This window comes from Dermacentor albipictus, chromosome 3, assembly GCF_038994185.2.
Source record: "Dermacentor albipictus isolate Rhodes 1998 colony chromosome 3, USDA_Dalb.pri_finalv2, whole genome shotgun sequence".
Classification (NCBI taxonomy): domain Eukaryota; kingdom Metazoa; phylum Arthropoda; class Arachnida; order Ixodida; family Ixodidae; genus Dermacentor; species Dermacentor albipictus.
In genome coordinates this window covers 2,388,862-2,415,586 of record NC_091823.1, presented here as the reverse complement: position 1 = coordinate 2,415,586, position 26,725 = coordinate 2,388,862, and the positions used below count along the sequence as shown (strand labels likewise).

The following is a 26,725-nucleotide window of genomic DNA, read 5'->3' as shown; positions in this document are numbered from 1 at the left end:
ACACAAGGGATCGCTCTTTACGTCAGCAGCCACATCATCGCCGCCGCGACGGAAGCGCTGAGGAAGCAAGGCAAAGACGAAAGCGTGTCCCCACAAGCTTGCCGTCATTTCTGGCAGTGACAGCGGCGACACCTGCACGCTCTCTAAACCTGCTACGAATTTCTTGCAGATGGTGCTTGATCAAGTGTTTCCGAGCCGCTATCGGTGCGCAGTCCCAGAAGACGCAAGGGATCGCTTTTTATGTCAACAGCCACATCATCTCCGCTGCGACGAAAGCGCTGACGAAGCAAGGCAAAGACGAAAGGGTGTCCTCCCAAGCTTGCCATCATTTCTGGCAGTGACAGCGGCGACGCCTGCACGCTGTCTAAACTTGCTACGAAATTCTTGCAGATGCTGTCTAATCGAGTGTTTCGCAGCCGCAATCGGTGCGCGTTCTCAGTAGACACAAGGGGTCGCTCTTTACGTAAACAGCCATATAATCGCCGCTGCGATGGAAGCGCAGAGGAATCAAGGCAGGAACAAAACGGTATCCCCACAAGCTTGCCATCATTTTTGGCAGTGGCAGCGGTGAAGCCTGCACGCTGTCTAAACCTGCTACGTACTTTTTGCAGATGCTGCCTGATCAAGCGCTGCGGAGCCTCAATTCGACTAACTTAGCTTCAATATAACTAACCGACTACATTCGTCACTCGATTGGTACGGGTAACTTCGTTGGTTCGGTATTCTTGGACTTCACTGAAGCTTTTGACACAATTAATCATAACATACTTTTTACTAAGCTAGAAGCCCTGGGAATTGCCGGCCCAGTGCTAAAACTCCTAAAAAGTTACCTACATGATAGAGAACACAGTTTTTTTAGGTGCTTATTCTGATACTAAACTTAGTAACCAAGGTGTACCGAAGGCTCCATACTAGGTCCCTTACTATTCTTTGTATATATATATATATATATATATATATATATATATATATATATATATATATATAAACTAAACTAAACAATATAAACTAAACAATGAGCTTGACCATATTGTTGCATGGTGTTCGTCCAATCACTTAATTATCAATCCTTATAAAACTCTATTCATGATTTTTCGTTCTAGCCAAAGAATACTAACTGGCTTGCCTGAGATAACTCTAGATGGTCATCACATTCCCGTCTCCGACTGTGTGTCATTTTTGGGCATCAAATTAGATTCTAACCTAAAGTTTTCTCAACACATTGCCTTCATCAAGCAAAAGTGCACATTCGGTATTAGAGCATTAATCAAATCACGAACACATTTCTCCACAGACGCAATATTATCATTATACTTTGCCTTCATTCACAGCCACATTAATTATGGCATTGTTTCCTGGTGAAACATATGTAACTGTCATATCTCGTCTATTCAGCACTTACTAAACCAAACAATACGCATTATCACTAACAGTGGGTTTTCACGAGTGCTACTCTACTACTTCGCGAAAATAACATCCTTGCTGTAACGCACTTGTTCAACTATAATCTAATAATTATGTTCTATAGATTACATACTAAACAGCTCTCATACCAATTCATTGATTCCAGGCACCTCATTAACAACAATAATACCAGCTTTGCACGTTACTCCAATTTCTTACTACCTATGGTTAATTCTAACTATGGAAAAATGACATCATCATTGGCTGCTATAAAACTGTCGCGTATTTTACCCGTCAGCATTAAATCTTCATCCTTTCATACATTTAGTCATTCCCTTAAGCTGTTTTATATGCGTAACTAAGTTTACGTCATTCATTACACTACATTTGCCATTTGTATGTATTGACAGTGTTTCTTATGCCCTATATACTTGCATACAGACAATTTGCTTTCGTTATTTTATTTTTCAGTGTTGCATTTTCGAAATTGTGTTTGTTTCTTTTAGTTAGCTTGCTCTTTAATAGATCTCTACATTGTTAGTTTTAACTGTGGGTCCCGTTGCAGTCTTTGACTTTGGGACCCTCGTCTATGTATGGCCTCTTACCGACTCATTGTACTTAAAGAATAATAAACTGAAACTGAAGACCTGACCGCCGGAGTGTCCGCTGAAGCGTCATCACGCCATATGAAGACAAATTAAAGAGAGATTAAAGAATGAAAAATTATTGATAGTGACAGTTAGTGAATGATAACGTTATAATAGAGATTGGCGGAGGTAGTAATGACTAGTAATGACTAATAATGAGTAATAATGACTTATAATGACTACTAATTACACCGAAATGACCAATATGCCTAACGACGGCTTGTAATGACAATTGATTAGAAATGACTAGAAATGTCTAGTAATTGGTAGTAATGACTAAAATTACTACAATTGGCTTGTGATGACTACTAATGACTACGAGATGACCTATATGTCTAACGACTGCTTGTGATGAGTCCAATTGACTACAAATGACTAAAAATACTTACTAGTGAGAAGTAATGACTAATAATGACTGAACTGCATGTAATTAGAAGTAATGACTAATAATGACTGAACTGATTTGCAATCAGAAGTAATGCCTATGAAATGATCAATATGTCTAACGACAACGTGTGACGTCTTGTCATTCATTTAGTCATTCATTAGAAATGAATAAAATGCTTAGTTATGAAAAGCAGTCACTAATAATGACTCAAATTACTAGTAATGATGATTATTGACTATGATATGACGAACATGTCTAACGACAGCTTGTAATGACCACCATTGTTTACAAATGACTAAATATGCTTAGCAGTCAGCAATAATGACTAAAAGAAAAGAGAAAAAGAAGTGGCGAATAGACAGAGGCTAATGATAAGAAAACTTTTATTTTTTTACAGGGACCCTGTAATTCTTCAGTTTGGTTAAACATTTTGAGATCTCCGAGTAGAGGTAGGTTCGATAAGCAAAATTTGAGCTGTGTTTTGATTTTTTATTTTAGAACCTCACTGATAATCACAAAAATATGGTTTGCGCGCGCATAACTTTTTGAACTTTGTTGTCTCGATATGTCGTTCTTTATCTTTTAGCAGATAGGACTCATTATTTTTGTGAGATATGCTTGCATTGCCAAGTCTACGTTATTTGTTAGAAGCCTGTAGTGGTGCGCTTGAGTGTCAGTTTACTTTTCGGAAGTGGTCGTGATATTTTGTTTCTTTTAAAGACGCGTTATTAGGAGGAGCCATTCTATGACCGCGCAATTTTAGAAATTGTTTATATTATTCCTTTAGGGCGTGCCTCTCTCGGACAGAGAGAAGCATATTATTGGTGAGTGTCATACGTGTATTCATAAGACGGCAGCGTTTTGAGTATCGCTTAGAGCGTGCTTGGAAGTCTTCAGACATAAGCTCGAATTTTCGAGTAGTTTCGAGCGCGTCATTTACCCAACAATTTTTTTTTAATTTCTTTAGTGCGGGTCTTTTGTGGACCAGAAAGAAAATGCTAGTGCGTGAGTCGGACGACAGTGGAATATTTACGGAGCCTTATTCGGAATATGTGGATTATTTTGAGAGGACAGCCTTGTCTTCAAGACCTGGGCTTGTCTCACCAGACTTTCGCAAAGAATTCGTTCTGCAGCGTGACTTCAGTCACCGCGGTCTAGGTGTCGTCCTTGTCCAACTTATGGAAAGCGGTGAAAAACACCCCGTGCTGTACCTCAGTCGAAAACTGACACCACGAGAACAGGCGTTTGGCATCTTGGAGAAGGAGTGTTTGCGCGTAGTATTGGCCATTCAAAAGCCAGGATGCTATATTCAAGGCACGAAATTCGCGGTCGAGAGCAACCGTTGCCCTCTTGCATGGCTGCAAGAAATGGCAGAAAAAAGGGGATACAGCTCAGATGGAATCTCATTTTGCACGCACACAAGTTCGAGGCAAAGCATAGAAAAGGGAGCCAGGATATGAATGCAGATGGTCTGAGGCGGGGATTTTAGACAAGCAACTAAGGGCGTTTTTTAACGTGTTCTGTACCGCTATCGATGTTAGTGAGATCGGAAACCAATTTCTACCTTGCCGATGGCTGACAACGGTAATAAAAAAAGAGAAAGGGGGGTTACAACTTCTAAAGCGATGTGGGGATCATAGCGTCCAGTAGGCGTGTCGCTCGGGCACGGCAACGAGAGCGTATACTTGTGTTTTAACGCGATAGCATTAAGGGCCTCGTGTCGCAGAAATGCGGCATCGGCGTCCAGCGTCTGACGTCGTTTCGGTAAAAAGAGTTTCGAAGCACGCATATCCAACCACGCAGGCCCTCCATGTAGCCCAAGGACCCTACTGAATAAGTTGAATTTCTAAACATAAAATAGGCCATAAAAGTCGTAACGTACGACTTGCACACAGCCTGCACATAGGATAGCGTCGGATTGTAAGGTCAATATACGAGAAAGCATTGTTTTGTTACGCGAAAACTAAAAAAAAAACACACAACCCCTTTTCTAGCCTTTCTACATTCATAGAGCGGCCATGGCATATAGTGCTCTCCTAAACATTCGTTTAAGGGAGGACTATAACAACGTGTATAATACTGTGCAAGGCCACTTGGGCATCTATTGACGGGACTGCGGCTGTGGGCCCCTCTTTGAAGATACGAAAGCTTTAGTGCGACACAGGCCACAGCTCATGCTAAAAATTATAGAAGTTGATTTCATCAGAAATCTGGGTAGTATGTGCGTTAGTGGCCCCTCTGTCGGGCTGACCCCTAGTGAAGTCATGTATCTCTATAGAGAGCAATAGTAATGTGCATTTTGTTTTTTTTTTCAAGTGACCATGTTCTTAGCACAATGACTTGCTGTTAGAACCCCCCTTGTGACTTCCTTTCATTTGACATACTTGATGTGGCAACGCAATAAAATATTGTTGGAAGTCAGCGCAGCGTATGTCGTCTCTCGCAGTCCTTGTCCTTCGTGTTGTACGTCGTTCTTTATCATTGATTTCGATAGCCAAGTATTCATTATCACCTAATGTTAACAATTAAAAGAACCCCCGTATTTACCACTTGTTACACATCTCATGAGACATTTCGCTTGGCGTACACGTAACCAGGGCGAAAAGGAATATGGTAAACGCTCACCTCGCGGCAGTCAGCCTGCCTCGCTCCCGGGAACACGTGCACGACGGCTTTGTCGACACTCTCGACCAGGTATTGGGTGATTCTCTCACGTAGCGCGAACGTGAGCGTGCACCCTTTGGCAAACGTGGCCCTTATCCGCTCCATGGTGCCGAGCGCCTTCAACTCGCCGCACGCCATGAAGCCCACGCGGCTGCAGGCCGCCTCGCACTCCTCGGTACTGCACAAAAGGCGACTGCAGTCGCTTACATTCGAACACAAGCTGTGTGTATCACGTCTAATGGTGTCGCCACACTTCAGTCACAGTCAGTTATTACAATTTTATTGCGATAGAAATTATATTGACACTCCAAGCACATTTTTGCCGTCGCTGTCGTCGTCATTGAGATCCTCCGTATAAAGCATACAACGTTGCCGCTCGTTGTGTGCTGTATGTGCGAGTGAAAGCGCGCGAGGGAAGCCGCCGATCGGGGCTCACTCTGGCGCGTAACGAATAAAGCAGAGAGCAAACACGCCGTTGCGTGTGACCGGCCTGGAAGTGCATGACTTCGCAAACACTTCGCGAAATTTAGCAAATCTTGGTGACACTTGGTATGAGCATAGTTAAACCATGCGTAGCCTCGTAAGACTTAGAAAGACCTACCAACGCTCTGCATGAGCCTAGCCAAGCCATGCATAACATTAGGAAAATTTGTAAAACATAGCAACACGTAGTGAAAGCTGGAAGTAGCGCCCCAGTGAGCCAGCCTTGCACCGCTAGTGCAAATTGTCCACATTTTTTTTTCTGATTGCAAGCAGCACAAACAAAGGAAATTACCGGCATTGAACAATAACCTTATGCTGCCTTTCATGTTGACCGAGGGTGTACAATAATTTGAATTAAATTATGGAGTTTTACGCGCCAAAACCACGATTTGATTATGAGGTACGCCGTAGTGGGGGGTGGGGGTTAATTCTGGCCACCTGTGGTTCTTCAATGTGCACCCAATGCATGGGCGTTTGTGCATTTCAGCCCCATCTAAATGCGATAGCTGAGATTCCATGCCTTGCCCACAGCCTAAATAGCGCAACGCCATAGCCACTGTGCTACCACGGTGGGCGTGGAGGAAGAAACAATGCGGGAATGATTGAGATCGCGAATGCGAGGGAAATACGCTAGAATTACGTTACACCTCTTTGAAGTTCCGGATCAATGATTTAAACCGCGTTCACCACATTGCAAAGTGCTCTTTGGAAGCTGCCTCTTCGAGTGCCGAAGTGCAACTGACGGGGGTTCACAGCAGGCCATCGTCGGTTGTTGTCCCCTTCAAAGAGTGGAGGTCTAATCTATCTATCTATCTATCTATCTATCTATCTATCTATCTATCTATCTATCTATCTATCTATCTGTCTATCTGTCTATCTATCTATCTATCTATCTATCTATCTATCTATCTATCTATCTATCTATCTATCTATCTATCTATCTATCCCCTTCAAAGAGTGGAGGTCTAATCTATCTATCTATCTATCTATCTATCTATCTGTCTGTCTGTCTGTCTGTCTGTCTGTCTGTCTGTCTGTCTGTCTGTCTGTCTGTCTGTCTGTCTGTCTGTCTGTCTGTCTGTCTGTCTGTCTGTCTGTCTGTCTGTCTGTCTGTCTGTCTGTCTGTCTGTCTGTCTGTCTGTCTGTCTGTCTGTCTGTCTGTCTGTCTGTCTGTCTGTCTGTCTGTCTGTCTGTCTGTCTGTCTGTCTGTCTGTCTGTCTGTCTGTCTGTCTGTCTGTCTGTCTGTCTGTCTGTCTGTCTGTCTGTCTGTCTGTCTGTCTGTCTGTCTGTCTGTCTGTCTGTCTGTCTGTCTGTCTGTCTGTCTGTCTGTCTGTCTGTCTGTCTGTCTGTCTGTCTGTCTGTCTGTCTGTCTGTCTGTCTGTCTGTCTGTCTGTCTGTCTGTCTGTCTGTCTGTCTGTCTGTCTGTCTGTCTGTCTGTCTGTCTGTCTGTCTGTCTGTCTGTCTGTCTGTCTGTCTGTCTGTCTGTCTGTCTGTCTGTCTGTCTGTCTGTCTGTCTGTCTGTCTGTCTGTCTGTCTGTCTGTCTGTCTGTCTGTCTGTCTGTCTGTCTGTCTGTCTGTCTGTCTGTCTGTCTGTCTGTCTGTCTGTCTGTCTGTCTGTCTGTCTGTCTGTCTGTCTGTCTGTCTGTCTGTCTGTCTGTCTGTCTGTCTGTCTGTCTGTCTGTCTGTCTGTCTGTCTGTCTGTCTGTCTGTCTGTCTGTCTGTCTGTCTGTCTGTCTGTCTGTCTGTCTGTCTGTCTGTCTGTCTGTCTGTCTGTCTGTCTGTCTGTCTGTCTGTCTGTCTGTCTGTCTGTCTGTCTGTCTGTCTGTCTGTCTGTCTGTCTGTCTGTCTGTCTGTCTGTCTGTCTGTCTGTCTGTCTGTCTGTCTGTCTGTCTGTCTGTCTGTCTGTCTGTCTGTCTGTCTGTCTGTCTGTCTGTCTGTCTGTCTGTCTGTCTGTCTGTCTGTCTGTCTGTCTGTCTGTCTGTCTGTCTGTCTGTCTGTCTGTCTGTCTGTCTGTCTGTCTGTCTGTCTGTCTGTCTGTCTGTCTGTCTGTCTGTCTGTCTGTCTGTCTGTCTGTCTGTCTGTCTGTCTGTCTGTCTGTCTGTCTGTCTGTCTGTCTGTCTGTCTGTCTGTCTGTCTGTCTGTCTGTCTGTCTGTCTGTCTGTCTGTCTGTCTGTCTGTCTGTCTGTCTGTCTGTCTGTCTGTCTGTCTGTCTGTCTGTCTGTCTGTCTGTCTGTCTGTCTGTCTGTCTGTCTGTCTGTCTGTCTGTCTGTCTGTCTGTCTGTCTGTCTGTCTGTCTGTCTGTCTGTCTGTCTGTCTGTCTGTCTGTCTGTCTGTCTGTCTGTCTGTCTGTCTGTCTGTCTGTCTGTCTGTCTGTCTGGTAACAGATACGAAAGGCGCGGACAAGAAGAGAGAAGACGAAGAGAACGAAGAGTTTGAGAGGCCAGGCTGCGCTACGATCACGCTACGATCATCATCCATCGCCTGTAAATAAAACCATTTCCTCGCAACTCTTCGTAACAGTTGTGGTGGAAGATGCGGGGTAATCGACACCCGAAGACGGAGGCTGAAGCAGAATTTCTTCGACGGGACGGAGCCATCGCCTTGCTGGACTCCCACCGAATCTACCGGGAGTTGAATATGTCCCACGACGCAAACGAACAGCGGCTCATTCCAACAGCTGCGCCGACAAGTTCCGTTCTACAACTGAGAGATGCGCGTCCCTTCGCCGGAAGATCGGACGAAGACGTCGAGGAACGGCTCATCCATTATCACCGGGTGAGTGCCGCCAACAAGTGGAACAGCGCTTCTCAGCTTTCGAACGTCGTGTTCTTTCTAACGGATACTGCGTTGTTGTGGTTCGACAATCACGAGGAAACGTTTACAACATGGGGAAGGTTTGTTTCCGAAATCAAAGAGTGATTTCATCATCATCATCATCATCATCATGTTTATTTTCACCACTCGATTTGGCGACTCCACGACGAAAAAGAAAAGGGCAGAACTGACGCTACTGCAACGTGCGCAAGTGCCAGGCGAAACCTGCACGGCCTTCATTCAGGCGGTAATAAAACTGTGCAGGATGGTGGACTCTCGAATGTCTGAGGAATACAAAGTCGCGCACATCCTGAAAGGAATTGCCGAATACGTTTATAATTTCCTCATCGCAAAGGACAACCTGGCTTCCGTCGCTGACATCATTCGGCACTGTCGTACTTTCGAGCAACTGAAGACAAGGCGCATCACAGCGAAGTTTGGCAGGCTAGCCAACATGACGACAGTTGCAAGCGTGGACAGCAACCAGCCCCTCGATGTGGCATCAACGATACGACAAATTGTTCAGGAAGAGCTCAGCCTGCACCCGCAAGTGACACATCCAGGTACTCATGGCTTCCGCCTACCACCAGATTTCGAGCAAAACGTGGCATCCTTCTCCCCGTGTCCTGCGGCGAGGCGCACTAAGGATTATGAACTCGCATCCCGACAGCAGCCACGTCTCTACGACAGAGGCCCTACTTACGACGCTCGACCACAACGAGAGCAGCCGCGTTTTTTACTCCCGAGGCCCTGTGACTTCTGTCAGGCCGCGACAAGAACAGCACCGACCCTACTACCACGACGTGACTTATGAACGACATAATGGATTTCAGCGAGCAGCAGAGACACGTTATCCACATGACAACGAGCTTTCTCGCCGCCCGCAGCAGCCTAGCATTCGTTTCGAGGAAGATGCTGTGAAGCGCGACCCTCCCGTGTGCTACAACTGTGGTTCGACAGGCCATATAGCTCGGTATTGTCGCCAAGGCCGTCAATCACGAAAGACACCACTGATATTCTCGCCACCCAGAACCAGTACTTCATATGACTTGCGGACGACTGATTTGCTTCCAAGGGATCACTTCTCACACGAGACCAGACGCAGCGATTCGCCAGCATCTGAGCGGAGTTTGACGCCACCAAATAGTCGTCCCCGTCGCTCTCCGTACCCTCGGCGCCGTTTTTCCTGACCGCCGCCGGGAAACTAGCATCCGCGGCCAATGGAGGTGTGGTCGCCGGACGGTCTTTGCAAGAAATACCCCTGCCTGTTGTGATGTTCAAAAACAAAGTGAACGTCTCGATTGACGGAATACCGACCATGGCGTTAGTTGATACTTGGGCGACTGTGTCTGTGATGAGCCTCGCTTTCAAAACCGCCTAGGCCACAAAGTTATGTTTTCTTGGAACGACGGTATTAGCTTTCGTGGAGTAGGCGGCGAGTGGCTTCAACCCCTTGGTGTTTGCGCTGTGAGTGTTTTGTTGGCTGGGAAAGTGTTTTTGACGGAATTCCTTGTTCTTTCTCGTTGTTCGCACGATGTTATTCTTGGTATAGATTTTCTTCAACAGCGCGGCGCTTCCGTGGACTGTGGCTGTGGCGAAATATCATTGAACAAGTTATTTATATCAGCACAGTCCGAACAAAGCTCGGGTGGTGAAGACAGGGCCACAGACACTCTCAGTGTTCTTGATGAAGTGATTGCATCATCGTGGTGCCTGACGCCCGCTCGTGTTTCTGCAACTACTGTTGATGCTGATTGTGTTGACCTAGTAGTTAGGCCTCTCCGCATAAACTGTGCTAAAAAAGATATACTTGTGCCCTGCTCTGTCGTGTGCATGACGAAAGGAGTCGCCACATTGTGGGCGCTGAACTGCTCCGCCACGCCGGTTGTCCTTCCTCGCGGTATGAAAATCGCTTTCTTCGATAAAGCCGCATGTAGCTCAATAGCGGCACTAACTACGGATGTTTCTACAGCTTTCTCTCCTTGCGATAATCGCCATTCTGAAGAGCTAATGCTCGGCATGATCAGCAAGGCTCTCGGCACATCGGAACGGCAAGCACTGGTACAGGTCCTTGCCAGACATGAGGCTGCATTCGACTTCACGCATGGAGATGCACCCGTTCATTTACCGTCGTCCCACGCTCGTCACAGAATAGATACCGGCTCAGCACAACGTTACTAGACTAGCTTCAGTTTTAAAACTCGGCGCCGTTGCGCGGAACCGCCACCTGCCCGCGCCTTTGTGGCGCTGCAGTCGCGCCCGGCTCCACTTCCTCACTAGCCGGCTACGCGGGCAGGCCGGACTAAGCACGCGGTGCAGCGTTTGTGCATTCTGTGGTTCGTTGTTGACAGCGAATTTCAGCAAGCATGTCATCCGTGGAACCGTAGCCTTCGCCGAGTTTCTTAAGAATATCAGCAGACGATGCCGAAGTGCTGCGTGCCTGGCTGCATAGGCCGCTATCAGAACGATGTACCAGAAACACCGATATTTGGCACATACATTCATTCAGAACAGGTTACGGACAACCAGTGGCGTAGCTAGGTCGACTGGCACCCGGGGCCCTTAGCTCTTCTGTCACCCCCCCCCCCCGGGTGTAGTCGAGGAAGGCAAGGATATCGACAATTTTCGGGTGTCTTCAGACGTATATGACACCCCCCCCCCCCCTACTGGCCCCATGCACCCGGGGCCCACGGCCCCCCGCCCCCCCCTGTTGCTACGCTACTGCGGACAACATATGCTCAGAAACACTCTTCCACATCTCTTAAACCTGTGCCAACATTGCAATTTAAATCTCCAACGCACCCGGTCAAAAGATTTGCGTCATTTTGTTTCACTTATAAGTGAAAGGGCGGCACTTTCTGTTTGAAATGTACGATATGATATTATGCACATCACTATGTTTTTTGGAATTGTACATTTTTGTAAAAATTGTCATTTGTGATATTCCTTTTTGTCTGTACTCATATGCTTGTACTGTTTGCCTTTTTTTTTTCTAAACATCATGTTTTGTATCGGGGAGGCGAGAGCCCGTCAAGCTGGATATGTAGCTTTTTCTCTCCCCGTCCCACATCCTTGGGATGGAAAATAAAGGCATTATTATTATTATTATTATTATTATTATTATTATTATTATTATTATTATTATTATTATTATTATTATTATTATTATTGTTATGTCGACAGTTCGGCGCACCACTTTTTCTGTGCTCTCAGCAATGCGACGCTGCGCTCGGCGTGGAACAGAGCGATTCCTCGTGCCGACCGGGAACTCGCTGCGAAATCCACGGCACGTGCTCGTGCCACCGTGCCACTGCTCCCGCGTTCGTCGTCATCTTCCACAGCTGGCTGCATGGCCGTTCATCTTTCCACCGTAGAATTTCAGTTCACTTCTGTCGTCGTAATGGGGAGGCCGCGTTTACGGGGGTATGAGCCATTGCTTAAGGGAGTATGAGCCACTCATGGTCTTACGTAACAGAACGATTTAATTTTGAAGAAATAATTTCGAAGAATCGCAAGCGGCAAATCGCAGACGAAGGCTGCTAACCACGCCGCCGAGCAAACTCCAGACATCGAGCGCAAGCGACATCTGCGGACTGCGGGCATACCGTCAGTGACGTCGTTCTCTCCGTCGCAGCCGATTGTGTGTGTAACCTCATGACTGAGAAATACTTCAATGAACCCTCGGGATTAACCCAGTGATAAACACAGGGGCTGCACGTTTCAGCTCCGCTGATTAAGCATCATCCCGGAATGAAAAATCCAACTTCTTTATTTATTTATTTATTTATTTATTTATTTATTTATTTATTTATTTATTTATTTGTGGCTTGTGTGCACCAAGACCGACCTCATCTTTCTTTTTGCAGCGCTTCTTTGGCGTGGTGAGAAGCTTCGGTGGCGATGAAGATCATCCTACAATCACGCACTTTGGTCAGATATTTAGGCTCGTGAGCCTAAACTGCGCGAAATGTTAAGACGACAGGAAGAAACACACGACATTTAGAAACGCAGCTTCTGCGCTTCGCTGTATGCGTTTCTTCCTTTCGTACAGTTTACACTTCTTTCAGTATTAACGAACTGTCACGAAATCTTCTTGCTGTAGGTGAATACCGCTTTCTCGTGGTATCACTAATTTGGACAAGGGAGAACGCCAGCGAGCGTGAAACACGCGCAAACTGTCTATCCGCACGAGCTCAAGGCTGTGCCGAGGCGTCTGCAGTGGAGCCCGATGGAACAGCGTTGCCACCTGGCGGCTGTCACAGAAGTGGCGACAGCGGCTGTAAGCGCGCGGGCGGGGAGTTTTACAACTGAAGCTAGTCTAGTAACGTTGGGCTCAGCACACCCCATCCGCCGGAAGCCCTACCGAGTGTCATTTTCCGAGCACAAAGTTATTGCAGAGCAAGTCAAGGAGATAATGAACAAAGGTGTCGTTCAAGAGTCGTCTAGCCCATGGGCAGCCCCAGTAAACCTGGTGCGAAAAAAAGATGGCTCCTGGAGATTCTGCGTGGACTACAGACATCTAAACGCAGTGACGAAGAAGGATGCATATCCACTACCGCGAATCGATGACGTCATTGATTGCTTACACGCTGCTTCTTACTTCTCAACACTTGATTTGCGATCAGGGTATTGGCAAATACCTATGGACCCTGCCAACTAGGAAAAGGCCGCTTTCGTGACTCCAGATGGCCTATCCGCATTTAATGTTATGCCTTTTGGCCTTTGCAATGCTCCTGCCACCTTTGAAAGATTCATGGACACAGTACTATACGTGGTCTAAAGTGGGAGATATGCATGTGTTACCTCGATGATGTTGCAATCTTTGGCCGCACGTTTGAAGAACATAACGAACGCCTCAGCCTCGTTCTCGACTGCATTGAGAAAGCTGGACTGATTCTAAACTGAAAAAAAGTGTCGGTTCGGCGAACGTCAAACACTGGTCCTGGGACACTTAGTCGACAAGAATGGCGTCAGACCCGATCCTCGTAAGATTGAAGCAGTGAGCTCCTTCAAGCCACCGCAGTCAGCACGAGAACTCCGCTCATTCATTGGCCTATGTTCGTATTTTCGTCGTTTTGTTCCCCGGTTTGCCGACATCGTTTACCCGTTGACAACTATTTTGCGACAAAATGCATCCTTCAATGGACACCAGAGTGTGACGCATCATTCTCTCAACTGAAATTTATACTAACGTCAGCACCCCTCTTGCGTCACTTCGATCCATCTTGCCCGACTGAAGTTCACACTGATGCTAGTGGAATCGGGATAGGAGCGGTGCTTGTACAACGTCACAGTGGCGCAGAACATGTTGTCGCATATGCTAGCCGTTGTCTGAGCAAATCTGAACGCAATTATACGGTTACGGAACAGGAATGCCTGGCAGCCGTTTTCACCATACAAAAGTTTCGGTGTTATCTTTACGGTAGACCATTCAAGATTATCACCGACCACCATTCTTTATGCTGGCTTATCGGTTTGCGTGATCCCTCTGGTCGCCTCGCACATTGAGCGCTGCGCCTCCAGGAATACGACTTTGTGGTATCGTACAAGAGTGGCCGTCGTCACGGTGACGCAGACTGCCTCTCTCGAATTCCTCATGCGACTACCGACTGCGATGCTGAGAATTTCGACGACTGTCTCGCTGCTGTTACTTCTACGTTCCCTGACGCGGCAGACTTTCAGCGAGAACAACGGAGTGATGTTACCCTCGATCCGCTTTCTGTCGCCACCCGTACTTCTCAAGGCAGCGGTCGCTTTACTGTCCGGGATAAATTTCTCTACAAAACAAATTACTCCGGGCATGGAGCGCGTTTTCAGCATGTTGTCCCCGAGAGTCTCCGCTCCGACGTTCTGCGCGCCATGCATGACGATATGACATCCGGCCATTTCGGCTTCGTACGAACGCTGCACCGCACGCAGGAGCGCTTTTACTGGCCCAAGATGTACGAAACAACCAAGCGTTATGTCGCTAGTTGCGAAACGTGCCAACGTCACAAGCGACCGACCACCGCAGCCCCGGGTCCCCTTCGGCCATTGACAACGCCGAGTACGCCGTTCGAGCAAGTAGGCATTGACCTTTTGGGTCCATTCCCGTTATCTAACAACAAGAACCGTTGGATAATTATCTGCGTAGACCATCTTGCATGGTATGCAGAAACTGCAGCCATACAGTCTTCTACCGCTGCTTGCGTAGCAGTCTTCCTGCTGCGTTCCGTGGTCCTTCGTCATGGCCCAACACGTGTCATCATCAGCGACCATGGTCGCCAGTTCACTGCTGATGCCATTGAAGAGTTACTTCGTTTGTGCTCTTCACAGTTCCGTCATTCCACGCCGTATCATCCACAGACCAATGGCCTCGTTGAAAGGACGAACATGCTGACCAACATGCTTGCCATGTACGTCTCCTCCAATCATAACTGTGACGACATGCTTCCTCCATTCATCACTTACGCATACAACACGGCGAAACACGAAGCCACGAACTATAGCCCATTTCATCTCCTGTATGCAAGGTTACCGCGAAGCCCTCTCGACACTTTCTTACCCTTCGTACTGCACAGTGATGATTCTGTATCGAAGACTTTGTGTCTCGCTGAAGAAGCCCGTCGAATAGCTCGTCTTCGTACTCTGGCCTCGCAAAGTCTTTCGAAAGAGCGATACGATGACTGTCACGTACAAGTATCGTTGGAAAAAGGTGGTTCTTCTTTGGACACCGCAACGCAAGCGTGGATTGTGCCAAAAGTTCTTGTCACAATATTCAGGCCCATTTGTAGTCGTGGACCACCTGAGCGAACTCACTTACGTCATAGCTCGCCTCCTGTGCAATGGTCGGCGATCAAGCAGAACTCAGCTGACTCATATTGCTCACCTGAAGCCTTTCTACCCTGCTTATCCATCCTGACTCGCCCCACGGGCTTCGTCTGCTTGCGGGGAAATGTAACGGATACGAAAGCCACGGACAAGAAGAAAGAAGAGAAGACGAAGAGAACGAGGAGTGTGAGAGGCCGGGCTGCGCTACGATCACGCTACGATCATCACCCATCGCCTGTAGATAAAACCATTTCTTCGCAGCTCTTCGTAACAATATATATATATATATATATATATATATATATATATATATATATATATAAATGTGTGTGTGTGTGTGCATATATTATTTCTTTGTTGTTATGGTTCCCGGGCTTTTTAATCCTTAAACTGGATTGTTCCCAGACGTGGACATTACTTGCAATAAATTTACGGAATGACACCGAGCGCCTCGGGTTCCCTTTTCTTCTCGCATATATATATATATATATATATATATATATATATATATATATATATATAATGTGTGTGTGTGTGTGTTTGTGTGTGTGTAACATTCAAAAAAGAACAATTCGAACGTTATGGCATATATTGTTACGGACGGTTCGGCTGGCGGACCGGCCTTTGTCCTCCGGCCGCAACCTCAGTAAATGTATATGCCGCAACGCTCGGCTTTTGTTCTTGTTTGAATGGTATACATTCGGGTCTGGTTAATGGTTAATGTTTCCCGTGACCGGCTTGCCACACTTCTTTCTACACCTACACTCCGAGCTATAGCGCATTAAAATCGGTGCACAGGTCTGAGAGCGACGCCCACCTGCGCGAAGTGAGGATGATGGCAGACGACGACGCGTGGGCGATGTCTCGCAGAGCGTCGTAGATCATCTGACGCCCAACCATGTCGACCCCGCTGGTGGCGTCGTCCAGGATGACTCCCTGCGGAGCACCGATGATCGCCACAGCCGTGGACAGCTTGCGTCTGGTGCCGGCACTGAAAGCGAGCAGCACGCTGTACCGACAGGACCGGTGACGCACGAAATCGAACAGGCGCGCGTGTGTGTGTGTGTGTGTGTGTGTGTGTGTGTGTGTGTGTGTGTGTGTGTGCGTGCGTGCGTGCGTGCGTGCGTGCGTGCGTGCGTGCGTGCGTGCGTGCGTGCGTGCGTGCGTGCGTGCGTGCGTGCGTGCGTGCGTGCGTGCGTGCGTGCGTGCGTGCGTGCGTGCGTGCGTGCGTGCGTGCGTGCGTGCGTGCGTGTGTGTGTGTGTGTGTGTGTGTGTGTGTGTGTGTGTGTGTGTGTGTGTGTGTGTGTGTGTTCCCAGTTCGCACGTCTTTATTCGTTCCTGTGGAATGCCAATTTGGCCAAACTGCCACAATGGTACCGCTTCACCAGTCACTCAAGGATTTTTTTTACCACTTGTACCACTGTGTCCTATTACTGGTTATAAATAGGCAACTAATTGATCGAGCACTCTGTTTTTCTTTATAGAAGGCACCAACTTAAGCGAAAGAGTAAACTAGGATAGTCAGATGGCTGTTAATTTTTGAATTTACATAGGCGACAGTGCTACAACAGTAAGTTACTGCGAACAAATAGCTGCGGTTGTAATTGGAATAGGAGTACTTTTAAGAGTTCTTACGTTATACTAAGTGACGTTCACGTAAATAAGTGTTCGTTTGGGTGTGAAAGTTGATTTGGGGAAAATTATTTTCATTGCTCTAAAAGGCACTGATTATTCGACTTGTATCACAGATAGCCGAGTGCCAGGGTCGGACAGTTGAGTTGAAATGAAATGAAGCGCTACGCAGGCGGGCAGTCTCGAAGCAACCTATGCAAATAACAAAGGTGCTAAAGGCGAGGTAATGACTGTGATCGTTTTTAATTTCTTATTCGTGGCGCGAACGGTCAAAAGGATGTTCTATATCCAGCGCGGTCACCACAAGTCCGCTGGCTAACACTGCCAGTGTTACAGCCTTGTACCCGCTTATATAAATACTCAAGAAAGCAGACGCGGCAATAACCACCGCCTGCGCCGAAGCACAGTCGCCAATGCAACGGCCGCGCAATGCGGCAGTTGTGGCTTCCTATCCCACCTCGGTGGCAAGTTGTTTTTACTTCCAGCTTCATTTCCCCACGGCTTCTAATTTCTTGACTTTAATTAGACATACCATATGCTCCTCTTGACTTCATTACCTGCTGGCTTCATACGCTTGTAGCTAACAAGAATACTGTCTCTCGGTTTCCCTTCTTTTCGTTCATTACTGCTTCTGAGTTATTCCGGATAAATAAAACGCTTGTTCTCTGTGTCCCATGGAGCCTCTCTGTCGCCAGCCTACTGGCATGTTGCCGTAGTAAGAGCCCACCTGTATGTCTCGCAAAGCTGGGAGGCGTGCTTGCCGAGGTCGATGACGCTGGCGACGCTGTCGACGAGCTTGTCTACCTTCGCTTCATCCACACCCCGAAGCCTAGCAAAGAAGTGCAGGATCTCGTTTCCCGAGAAGATGTCCATGAGCGCGTCTTCCTGGGGGCAGTATCCCAGCCGGGACTGCCACTGCGTCCGCAAAGAATATATAAACACTGTGGTCAGCGTGAGTCAATTGATCGACGTGGCTTATAATGATATCAAACTTGTTCAGCTTTCCTCTGACTAGGGAGTCAGCTTGTCAATGTGATATTGAATGATGTTACTATCATGACGAACTTTTCAGATTTCGCGAAGAACATGTTACGATTGGAAAACAGTAAATATTCCTTACAGAAGTGCCTATTAACATTCTCTATAATTTATAGGATGTTCCTAGTGACTTTAGTGACATCCCATTTCCATGCACAATCTATACTCTATTTCTGCAGTTCCTTGCAGCACTGGGGAATTTGCGGGGATCCTTAGCCAGCAAGAAGGCCGAACGTCCCTTAAGATGTGTTCATCCTTGCCGTGTCATCTGCTCAGCGCCTGTTTGCCATGCTTTCGGTACATCCTCCGCTGTTGGTGGAGTGATGCAGCAAATGTTTTTTTTTGTTGTTGTTGTGGTGGTAACTATAGGCTGCGTTTCATGAATGCCTCAGCGGGGCTACGCATCATCAATACGCTTTCAGAGCAGTTCCATGCAGCCTCACCTTAGCCTGTTTTGTAAAGACCGAACGCTTCGATAAATGCTAATACGCGTCGCACCGTCTGCTCGGCTTCTATATGGCGTTTGCTCGCCACCGTCATCCCGTACCAATGATGCAGTGAAGAATTAAGCCGTCGTAGCATTCCGCATTGTCAACGCATCATCAGCTCTAATGTTTAGTCCAAAGTTCGACGAGAACTCGCCAGGCGAGGTTGATACACCATAAAATAAACTGGCACTCGCCTAAGGTTCAAAAGGAAATAAAACATATAGTGACGTTTCGAGACCGCTACGGGTGAAGACGAAGACGAGATGAAGATTTTAAGGTCTGAGGTTCCTTCACTAAACAAAAGTTCTTTCTTCACAACAAAAGAAACCCAATGATTTGGAGGACAGATGCTGGCGTCGTAACCTAATAATCTTCGGACATCCCTAGGAAGACGATGAACATCCTGGCTGCTTGACGAAGAGCGTACTTCATGAAATCCTCAGCCAAAAGCTGGGTGTAACAGTTACAAGCCACGAAAGGCTGCATAGACTGGGTAAAAAGAAGGGTGATAAGCCCAGACCAGTCATAATAAACTTCGTTGACTACAACGAAAAAAATGCGTGTAATATGCAGAATCGTTCAAAGTTCAAGGAATCGGACATTTCTGTTTGTCATTATGTTTGTAAAGCCACAATAAATAAACGCACCAACGTTTGGAAGTATGGCAAACAGTGCAAATCTCAGGGCAGCAAGATTTCTCTTGACTATGATCGGCTTCGCGTAAATAATAATCTATACATTTGGGACGACGTGAACTCGAAAGCAGTAAAATTACGGCAGCCTAATGCAGCTAATGCGACCCAATGATCCAAAGCCAAATCGATCTGCTTTTCTCTACAAAATGACCGAAGCCTTGCGAACAAAGTGAGTCAGCTTCAAGATTTTATTTTGCTTAACGATCCTCATATTCTAGCAGTGACTGAAACATGGCTGTCTTCGAAAATTACACAGACTCTGAAGTTTCCCCTTCCCATAAGATAGTGAGGGGAGACGGCGATGGGCGAAGGGGTGGAGAGGCAGTGATAGTTAGAAAAGAAATTAAATGCGTTTTAGCAGACCATATTACAGATAACGAAAGCATTTGGTGCAAAATCAGTTATCGCGATTTTTCTACTCTTCTCGGCGTCGTTTATACATCCCCAGAAGTCCGGTATCCTAGATCGAAAAACTGGCTTGTCATCATGAGTGCTTGGTAAGATCGAATGAAACATGTGCGCTCGCCCCTGATTTAAACTTGACAGGCATTAACCGGAACTTCTTAATTGTCACAGGTTCGCATGATGCCGAAAGTGCACGTCTCCTCCTTGATACAGCTTTCTCTCACGACCTAACGCAGCTGGTTAATGCTCCTACACGTGCCACGGAAATGACTGCAGCGATCCTTGATATTCTATTTCTTAAAAACATTTCTGAAGGCTGCAATGTGTCTTTCGCGGATGGCATTGCTGATCATAAATCTGTCCATATATCTTTGAACGCAGATGGCAGCAAAGTATTACCAGCAATAAAAAGGTTTCATGATTTTTCGGCTGCAGATGAAGAATCGGTTCTTGACATTTGACATTTTAATTTTCTGGATTTAGAGCCCAAAGGAGACGTCTCGTACCTTTGGAACAGGTTCAAGGCTATGACAGCTGAATGCCTGAATAGGTTTATTCCAGCCCGGCGAAAGAAAACGAGGCATCACAATCGTTGGATTAACCCGCATATTATATACTTAAAACGTCATTTAGCACGGAATCATAAATTAAAGGTTCACAATAGTGATGTCCGTGCTCTTAAAGAAGATAAGATTTCCAAACTCAGAAATGCCCGCAAGAAATTCTATGAAAAAACCTTTTTTATGAAACACTCCCCTGGCAAGCTTTGGCACTTTGTGCCTGGTAGTGAACATACTGTCGAAAAACTACGTATTAATGGTAGTGTTAATTCAAACTTCAATGACTTTGCCAATGAACCAAATATTACTTTTCAAAGGGCATTTTCGCAGACTTGCAGCTATGCGGGCAAACATTTCCTTTTTATTTTGAAATTCCTTCATTGGACTGACGTGGAGAATATAATGCTCACTATGTTTTAGCAATAATTTTGTTTCACCCGCTGTCCGCACGCTGGACTTGAAAAAGTGCAAACTACAGTTAGATATGTCATCTGAACATTAACGACAAATCGCCTTAATGCGATAGCTGGTCCCTTGGTATAGACTCCTGACTTCACAGTGCTGTAGTATGTCTGCACTGCTTGCAAAATCGAAGTACACAGTCATGGGAAGCGTGAAGTACTCTTTCCGTGTCCGCACCAATCCTCTTGCTTAATAATGGTTAAACATTAAGAGCATAGGTCTAAGTAATACAGCTACTTTTTTTGTTTTGTACTCCGAATATTTTTCACTGAGATTTCAAGCAAACCAACGCACTCATGAACATTCTTTATTACTTCGGTTGCCCCCTGAAGGAACTTGCAAATAAAATTAGGGTAAAATAGCTTCCGCAAGATCATTGTTGCTAACAGCGAATTTTAATGTACACATCGAACGAAAGAACACTAAAAATAATATTGTGCAGTTTTAATTGTCAAAATCCCGACCTGATTATACGCCACACCGTAATGGAGGACTTCAGAACAGTTTTGACTACCTGGACTTCTTTTCTTAACGTCGACAACAACGCGATCCCACGACCAGTCGAATGTGACTGTCGCCAAGACATTGTTTTAGAGCTTCAGGTCAGGCAATGGCTGTCATTGAACACGACGTGCAAGTAAACGGGCGAGCAGAAGCTATGATTGTGAATTATGAAAAGTCTGCCAGTAACACGCGTTACCTCAGCGTCATCGGCCCGTCTACGAAGGCCCCACATGGAGCTAAGTCCTCCGACAACGTCGTCATTGCAAACGCGGCCGCACCAGCTGGCTGTGCGGCGCTGTAAATTCTTATTCAGCAAATGACGTAAAAGGGACGTAAAAGTAAGACAAGGTATATCCATGTCACCCTTACGCGAACCTCCCACACTGCAGCCGAACCCTATACGAAACATCGCACGAACACGCGCACGGCCGGGGGCGTGCGAAAAAACTTTCTACGAGCCAAATCCCCCCACCTTCAGTGCCGGCACTTCCCAGGTCTACCTTAGACGGCAGAAGCAGGCTTACAGACGGTGTGACTTCTATTAGGAGGCTAAAATGCATCACGAAATTTTAAACACAACACGCGCGCGAGTGCAAACGTAAAATAAGCGAAAACGGCGCTGAACCCGAGGAACGCTGCGAACTTCCGGAAGCGAGTGCGCGCCAACGCCTCCTGGCATTTGTTCTGGGGGGAGTGCCTGTGTTGCAAACTCAAATTTCATTCTGCTGCCCTACGCTGCAGCGGAGTGCACCTGCGCGGAGTTCGCCGGCCACTTGGAATCTGTCATTGAAGTTCACTACTAGAGTCTGCCACCAACGCGAATCGCTCTCAAGATACTGCCGGACGACCGCGCCCAGCCGCCACGTGCGCAGCTGCAGCCGGGGCAGAACGGCCCTTCCCTCGGTTTCTCTCCTCCCCCCGGTGCCTCGCGACGTTGGGTGCCTCGCGCACCGCGGAAGACTTCCTGCCGGCTTTCGCCTCTTTTGCACGGATGAGATCGCGATCGTCGGCTGAACCTCGCACGCCTTCACTCACACCTACAGCGTCGGGCGCGGAGACGGGTGTTGTCGCCCTTGGACTCCAACCTCACGGCGACGGCGGAAATGTGTTGGAGTGTCAACATAATTGCTGTCGCAGTAAAATAAACCAGCACTATGACAGGCATGCTCCCTCTCTCAGCCATTGAAACAAAGAAGGATGATAAACTTCAGACCATTTGATGCTGTTAGCATCATCGATGCATATTTCTTTTTTCATTTCTTTTCGGCTACATGGGAAAAATAAGCTTGCACAGGATGCACATGATCAGTGAACTATTCTAAGCTCTGCTCAGGTTATCTGAGAGAGCTGGGCATGGACTAGGCCTTTTTATGTAGTGACAGCCTAGATACCTAATGTACAACCAGATATTGAGAAAATTAAAATACGCATGACATAACGAACAGTTGGCAAGTACGTACGTGCACTTTATATGAAAGCAGACCAAAATTATGGAGTGACTAAGCGTGAACATGGGTTCAGTGATCTCGCTTTGTGTGACACGGCTGTTGCAAGCATGGATTTCGTCTGCTTTTCTTAATTAGCTGATACTGGAACAGGTATGACAATGAAATGAAGTGCTGCATCAAATGGCGCGAGTCAGGGCAGCCCAAGAAAATGAAGATACATTTTTTGCCTTTTTTTCATAACAAAGCAGTGGATAGTGCATTAGGTGCAGCTTGGCGAGTAATGTGCAATGAATTCTGCGTAAATCTACAAGATTGGTGTTTTATATATTGATCTGCTCACTATTTCAGGAACCGAACAAATTGTACCCTAATAGCTTGTGTGAAAGAGATCACAGAAACTTGCAGTCAAGATGCCGCATTTGCTCAGCCTCTGTGCCAAACATCAAATTATTCCACGAAAAACATGCATAGTGGTGAATTCGGCATGGTTTCACGTGTAATGTTCAAATCCACACATCACAAATTATCTTTCATTCCTTCGCGCATTGCTCACCAATGTACAGCCTTTATTGCAGCGCTGCGTGTGGACTAAAATAACCGGAAAAATCAAAGATGTGGTTATTCAGTACCTTAAACGCAAATTTGCATGTGGCTGAGATAATCTAATGCTTCTATAAATGGATCATGTTAGTATCAGCCGCATTCTTGGCTACTTGGTCGCTCTGTTATACCAGGCACTGCTGTATTACTGTGTGCACGCTAGAACAGCATGGCTGCGCATAAGTATCACTTTCCATCGCTCTAATATGAAGGGGGTGAGCATTTGTTGTTATAATATGCTTAAAATAATGGCTCTCTAGCATTCTAAAAAAAGCCTTTGAAATGTAAAGATTGATGCTCAGCTTTGCTGCTGCGACATTCTACATTTGTGGTGCAAGACCATACAGACAGACACGAAGTACAAAACAGATTTTTGCATGATGACCTCCAGGTCACAATGCCGATAATTTGTTGTTGTTTCCTCGGTGGTTTTCAGGGTATAAACATCTGAAGAAATAGGTAATGTCCAAACTATTCTAAGTAAACTGAGAACCATGAAAAAGCGACATAATACTATGCTGCACACTTTCTTCCGTCACATCAGCTCTTTGTGGTGCAGGTGAAATATCTGTATTGACACATGTACTTTTTTAGATATAGGGTGACCGCTTGTCACCAATTAACAAACGTTAAACGTTATTGCTCTGCGTAGGACGCGCCAGTATTTATCCTAAGTTTCTCGAATGTTATCGATGGTTCTGTCTGTTGCCTGTTGTCACCGAACCTTGTGTAATCTAATTGTGTGCGCGACGCGAATAATGTAGTATTTTGTGGAAGACACGCAGGCTTTAGCGATTATTCTGGAACCTTCGGCGACTCATGTATAAAAGCCAACGCGCTTGACCATTGACCCGCTGATCAGATTTTCGACGATCGTCGATTGCGTTCGCCGCTCTCGTCGTGCTTTGAATGTCACTTGCTTTTAAGGGCACATTTTCGCGGAATAAATATTAAATTTCGCAATTCGTAGTTTCGCTACTGTGTTCTTGACCGTCACAACAATGTGACAATATGCGCTATATTTGTAGCACCGAACAGCATGCATTTCTTATTTACAGCTCAAAATAAAGAGTTAAAACGCTTTTTATGTGTTAGATATTCATATGGTTTCGGGTTCAATGTTTGCACACTGATCCTGTTTAGTACAACATAAGCAGGACATTCATAATCGACTGCAACATCCATTTTGCACTCTTCGTTTGATGTTCTACCTTCCGACACAGAACACAAAAGTCCACAGTGGAATATTTGTTTACATCAACATTCAAACTCCAAGCAGGACACACCGTGGTTGCTTAGTAGCTATGGTGTTGGGCCGCTAAGCGCGGGGTCGCGGGATCGAATACCGATCATGGCGGCCTCATTTCGATGGGGACAAAATGAGAAAACACCCGTGTATACTTAGATTTAGGTGCACGTTAAGGAATCCCAGTTGGCCCAAAATATTCCGGAGTCCCTCACTATGGTGTTTCTCATAATGAGATCGTGGTTTTGGCACCTAAAACCTCAGAATTCAAAAGGGCAAGCAGGTTTCTCGCTTGACACGTCTACATGTCTCACACATGATACTTATTACATGTTTTGAATATGTATTTACTGAAGGTGGTACAACTTTTAATGTGAAAACACTTTGTTTGCTGTATTATTATCTTCATTTTTTATTTTTCCAAGTTTTCTCTGCCCTACATGCACAGATACATTCTGCAGTGGTGGTATGTGAGCTGTGATTTCATTAGTGCATTAAATGTTTTAAAAGTTGTGAATTCATCAAGTTGGAAGCCTATTTAGTATAAACAAGGATCCTGCCAACAAGAGCATCATGACAAAGCAGCTGAGATGGTGTCACTGCTCCAAAGCTTAGCCCACTTTTGCTGTGGCGCAGTTGTGACCGATGTGCTCATGAAGGTTCGGTTCATTCACATTTCAAGTGTTGAGTGAAGGTTGCATACGTGCAAAATTTTCCTGTGCCTCTGACAGTGACATAAGGGGGCATCGAGCTTTCGCATCTCAAAAAATGATAAAAATTTTTTTGAAAACACATTGATATTTTCTGTAGCTCTTTCTCAATCTGATCCCGAAATATTATCACTGAAAACCACCTTGAACTGCTCTACAACATTTGTTGTAGTAGCTAAGTTCTCGGAATATTGTTAAAATCACGAAAGAACAGCGTTCTTCATGCCACAATATCTCCGGAACGGCGAAACAAAATGCCGCCATCTTAGTCTCATCGGAAAGCGCATTTATCCGTCTTCAAACGTGCTGCTTCAGCTGTCTCTTCCATGCAAAAACAACCGTATAAAAATTTAACTATTTAAGGTGGTTTTGGAGTCTCTGATTGGCGACACCCGCCACGTGACTCCAGCGCCGTCCGGTGCTCGCTCTGTAGTGGCGTCGTCTGCTCGGCTTTATGCACGTCGCGAGCTCTGGATAAATTTCGTAATCTTGACGAGTATCAAAACAGGCGCTACGCGAACATCGCAGTAGCTTGACCGATCCCTCCGTTTGTGGACATTTCAAACCTGCGGCTAAGCATTCCGAGCATCGGCGACGTCGACTTCGCGACCAAGCTGCCTGCGCGGAATCCTCGGACACGTTGATAAGCCTTTCAGCATCGGTGTTTCGGAATTCGCGACCGAGCACGTCGTGCACGCATTCCTCGAACCCGCGGCTGAACATTTCGCACACAGGCGTCTCCGACTCAACGCCTATGCACATCGTACGCGGACTTCTCGGGTCCGCGCCTAAGCAACCGTGCATTGACGCCTCCTACTGGGCGACTAAACACATCGAGCATCGGCTCCTCGAGCTCACAGCTCGACATTTCGCGCATAGGCTCCTCGTACTGCGCGACTAAGTAGATCAAGCGTCGACTCTTCGAGACCACGTCTAGTCATTTCGCACATCGGCACCTCGGAATGCTGACCAAACGCATCGCGCACTGACTCTTTTATCATATTCTCACAATATCTCGTAACAATATCTGTCATGCCACGCCTTCATGAAAGCAACTGCATCATGAGCTCTGTTCACTAGGCCCTTTGCACTGGAACAGACACCTGGCTTCAGAAGTGATGAATCATAGGAAAGTACATGCTGGAAAGCACTTAGCAGCTGAATTGCTGCCTATCTATCAGTAGCACTCTGATCCTAAGCTCCATAGCTATTGTAAGGAGAAGGCGACTCGGAAGGCTCCTGAGAGTTTTCGTTCAGTTACGTGGTCCATTCTACCAAAAGAAAAAAATGATTGACTGATCGCATTGAAGACTGCTGTCAATGAGGAAGTCTGCAGCTACAACAATGGAACTACATTAATTCCCACAAACAGTTTTGCACTTCATTTGATTTGAAACCAAGGCACCATGCCCTTTGAGAGCTTCAGTAAAGAATGCCATGAAATAAAAGGGAGAACGAAGGCACACGAGACCTTAGGCGACATGTTCAAGGAGCCCTACATCACAAAATACACCAAAGACTACAAATTTTATGCCTTTTAGAGTACACATCAGAACGCGAAACTTTGAGAGCCGTTCTCTCAAAACTGTTTTTTTTTCTTCCTTTCTGCTCAAATTTTACAGCGAAGTCGTTAAGGACTACTTTCACTACAATAGTGCACGCGTAGCAATGGCTCGAGCGTCTTCGTCGTCTTCTCCAAAAGCTGGCTCCGTTGCCGCTCGTCATTC

The 26,725-nt window shown here is 46.3% G+C and overlaps 1 protein-coding gene across 5 annotated transcripts in view; it reads right to left on the bottom strand.

The window, feature by feature from the left end:
* Positions 1 to 26,725, bottom strand: part of LOC135919920 (phospholipid-transporting ATPase ABCA3-like) — a 223,301-nt gene that overhangs the window by 1,839 nt on the left and 194,737 nt on the right. For all 5 annotated transcript variants that reach the window (XM_065453931.2, XM_065453932.2, XM_065453933.2 and 2 more), the window contains 3 exons: positions 17,570 to 17,757; positions 16,028 to 16,201; positions 5,065 to 5,281 (listed from right to left, as the gene is read on the bottom strand). In XM_065453931.2, the coding sequence (XP_065310003.2) occupies positions 5,065 to 5,281; positions 16,028 to 16,201; positions 17,570 to 17,757 (579 nt within the window). The remainder of the gene's footprint in view (positions 1 to 5,064; positions 5,282 to 16,027; positions 16,202 to 17,569; positions 17,758 to 26,725) is intronic.